Source organism: Amblyomma americanum, chromosome 3 (assembly GCF_052857255.1).
Source record: "Amblyomma americanum isolate KBUSLIRL-KWMA chromosome 3, ASM5285725v1, whole genome shotgun sequence".
NCBI lineage: Eukaryota > Metazoa > Arthropoda > Arachnida > Ixodida > Ixodidae > Amblyomma > Amblyomma americanum.
The window spans coordinates 86,674,455-86,676,891 of NC_135499.1; the positions used below are offsets into that span (position 1 = coordinate 86,674,455).

At 56.7% G+C, this 2,437-nt stretch overlaps 1 protein-coding gene across 1 annotated transcript; it reads left to right on the forward strand.

Moving 5' to 3' along the window:
* Positions 1-278: 278 nt before the first annotated feature.
* On the forward strand, positions 279-1,973 carry LOC144123880 (uncharacterized). The gene is made up of 7 exons (XM_077656601.1): positions 279-447; positions 503-716; positions 767-809; positions 870-924; positions 980-1,130; positions 1,202-1,663; positions 1,726-1,973. The coding sequence occupies exons 1-7, from the start codon at positions 279-281 to the stop codon at positions 1,826-1,828; spliced, it is 1,197 nt and encodes a 398-aa protein (XP_077512727.1). The 3' UTR covers positions 1,829-1,973.
* Positions 1,974-2,437: the final 464 nt, after the last annotated feature.

The following is a 2,437-nucleotide window of genomic DNA, read 5'->3' on the forward strand; positions in this document are numbered from 1 at the left end:
AACAGGGCTATATGAGAAGAGGTTTGGGATATTTTCATTACTGATCATAGCCCTCTTCCTCCTCTTCCCCAGAGCAGAGTAGCCGGTTAGATAATGAGACTTCGAGCCGACCTCTCTACGTTTCTCACAAATAAACTTATCTATCTTCTGTCCAAATGGAACACTGCGCGGAAGAAATGAGAGGGCCTCCGTGAAAAAAAAAAGCGTGGTCAACCAAGATAACTGGCCTGCGCTGGACACGTTGCGCATGGACAGAGGCATCAGCGGTGCCTCTTAAGATGGCTTCCTCCGGTATCCTAACGTTGTGTCCTACGCACAAGCCTCCCCGACGCAGCGCCCGCCAGCGGCTTATCCGACTACTGCTGCCACCTGTGCTGGCGACCGGGTCCGGCCTGCTCATCAGGCTGCTGGCGCCCCGCGCCATGCATCGCCCGCTCGCTGTGCCAGGTAAGGTGTACGAGCGTGCAGGTCCCGCCCTCATCAGTGCTGTCGCTCCTCGCAGGCGAGCTGCTCTTGCGCATCTCGGGAGCAGGCATACTTCCGCTGCTAGCATGCCGAATGATGACGGCCGGCGGTGGTCGCAGGCCGGGCAGGCTGCTGGTCCTCGTGCTCTTCCTGCAATTGTCCGCTGGTCTGACGGGCCTGCTTCTAGCTAGCCTCGCCGGCCGGTCGTCCTCCGAGCGCAACGCTGCGGCCGAGCCCCTCGACTGGTTCAGGTAAGGCCGCGGACTAGACGAGCGCAGCACCGAGCCGCTTTTCCGCGCAGAAACCTGGTTCCCGACAACCTGCTTCAGGCTTTCGTGTTTTCGGTGAGTCTGTATTTCCACAGTGTCCATCATGCGGGCCCTGACGCCGCATTCTGATCGCAGAATCTCAGCCCAGCCAACCAGACGGAGTTGTCCCGACGTTTGGGAGGAACGCGAGGTAATTATCCAACGGGTACGACGAATGCACGCGTACAGTGCTTCCCCCTGCGCAGTGTCCGGAGCCAGTGGCAACCTGCTGGGGGTAGCAGCTGCCTCGGCTCTGCTGGGTTGCGCCCTGGCACGACAACGGAACCCAGCGTTGCGGTCGCTACTCGCAGACGCTGGCGACTCGCTTGCGCGCCTGCTAAACAGCCTACTGTCATGGTAGGCTTACGGCCTCCTTCGATCAACACGGTCTTTGCTCACAAACCACCCGCTGGCCCCATTTTGTGCAGGGCGTGCCCTCTAGGCGCCCTGTCACTGGCGCTGTCTGCCGACGTGGCACAGGTGGCGACGTGGTCTGTAGGAGTCGCCGCATTGGGCCTGGGGCTGCACGCAGTCCTGGTAGCGGGCCTGGTGTGGGCTTCGCACCGCCGCGAGCTTTTCCGGCTGCTGGCAGCGCTGCCTTGGCCACTGTGCGTAGCCCTCGTTGCAGGTTCCAGCTGGCCCGCGCTGCCGGCCGTTCTGTGGGCCCTGCGTGACCTGGGCACTGGTCGACCTGCTCTGCCCGCCCTTTTGCTGGTGCGCAGCGGCAGTGCTCTGTGCAACATGCTGGCACTTGCACCGCACATGCTGCCCGCTGGGAGCACCCTCGAGCACGGCGCTCTGCTCGCCCTGGCCAATGGCCTCTTCAGTGTGGGCCCAGGCGACGGTCCGCTTGTCTACTTCGCCGGCCTGCCCCCCTTGCCCGGCGTGGTGTAAGTGATTGTAGTGTCTTTGTCATAAAGGTCGCACTCTACATGAACCGTCGCAAACGCAGGCAGCGCCTTGCCGCGCTTCACGATCTGTTCGGCTCCTGCGGCTGCTGCCTCCTGCTCGAGTCGGACCAGGCTACCGACCACCGCAGCCTTACCTTCCACTAGCGGCATTCTGCCGCAAGCTGATAACGAACACCTACCGCCATTTTTTTCGGACCAGCATCTCCTCCATGGCGGGCAACCCATGTGCTTGCTGTAGTCTGAACGGTAGCCTGTAAAAAATAACTGGTGCGATTAATTGCTCACATTGCGTGGCACACGAAAGAAATTTCACATTAAACAAGCTTGACTGTTTCAACTGCTGATTATAAATATGGTCGAAAACCAACTAATAAGCTCTTACATGCGTAATCTAAATCTTAACTGCTCGTTTCTCCAGACACATGGCGCCAAGGAAACTTTCATTCGCATTAAGACCAGTAATGTGACAGTAGATAAACTTCACCACCGCTTTGTCTGTTACGAAGATATCAGTCCAAAATGTCCCTTAAAAATGGCTCTAAGCGTTCTGTCTCTGTCTTGAGTATTTGTGCAACTAACATTAATTTAAAGTGCTTCTATTCATATTTCTTGCTATACTCTGTTTAGTGTTTTATTTCTGACATGCTGTATGTGTGTGTCATTGAAATCGACTCCATATTTGCGGTATTGATGATAAACTCTACACCTACTGGCACTGATATATAGCTTGATTAAGTAGCTCGTCTTTACATG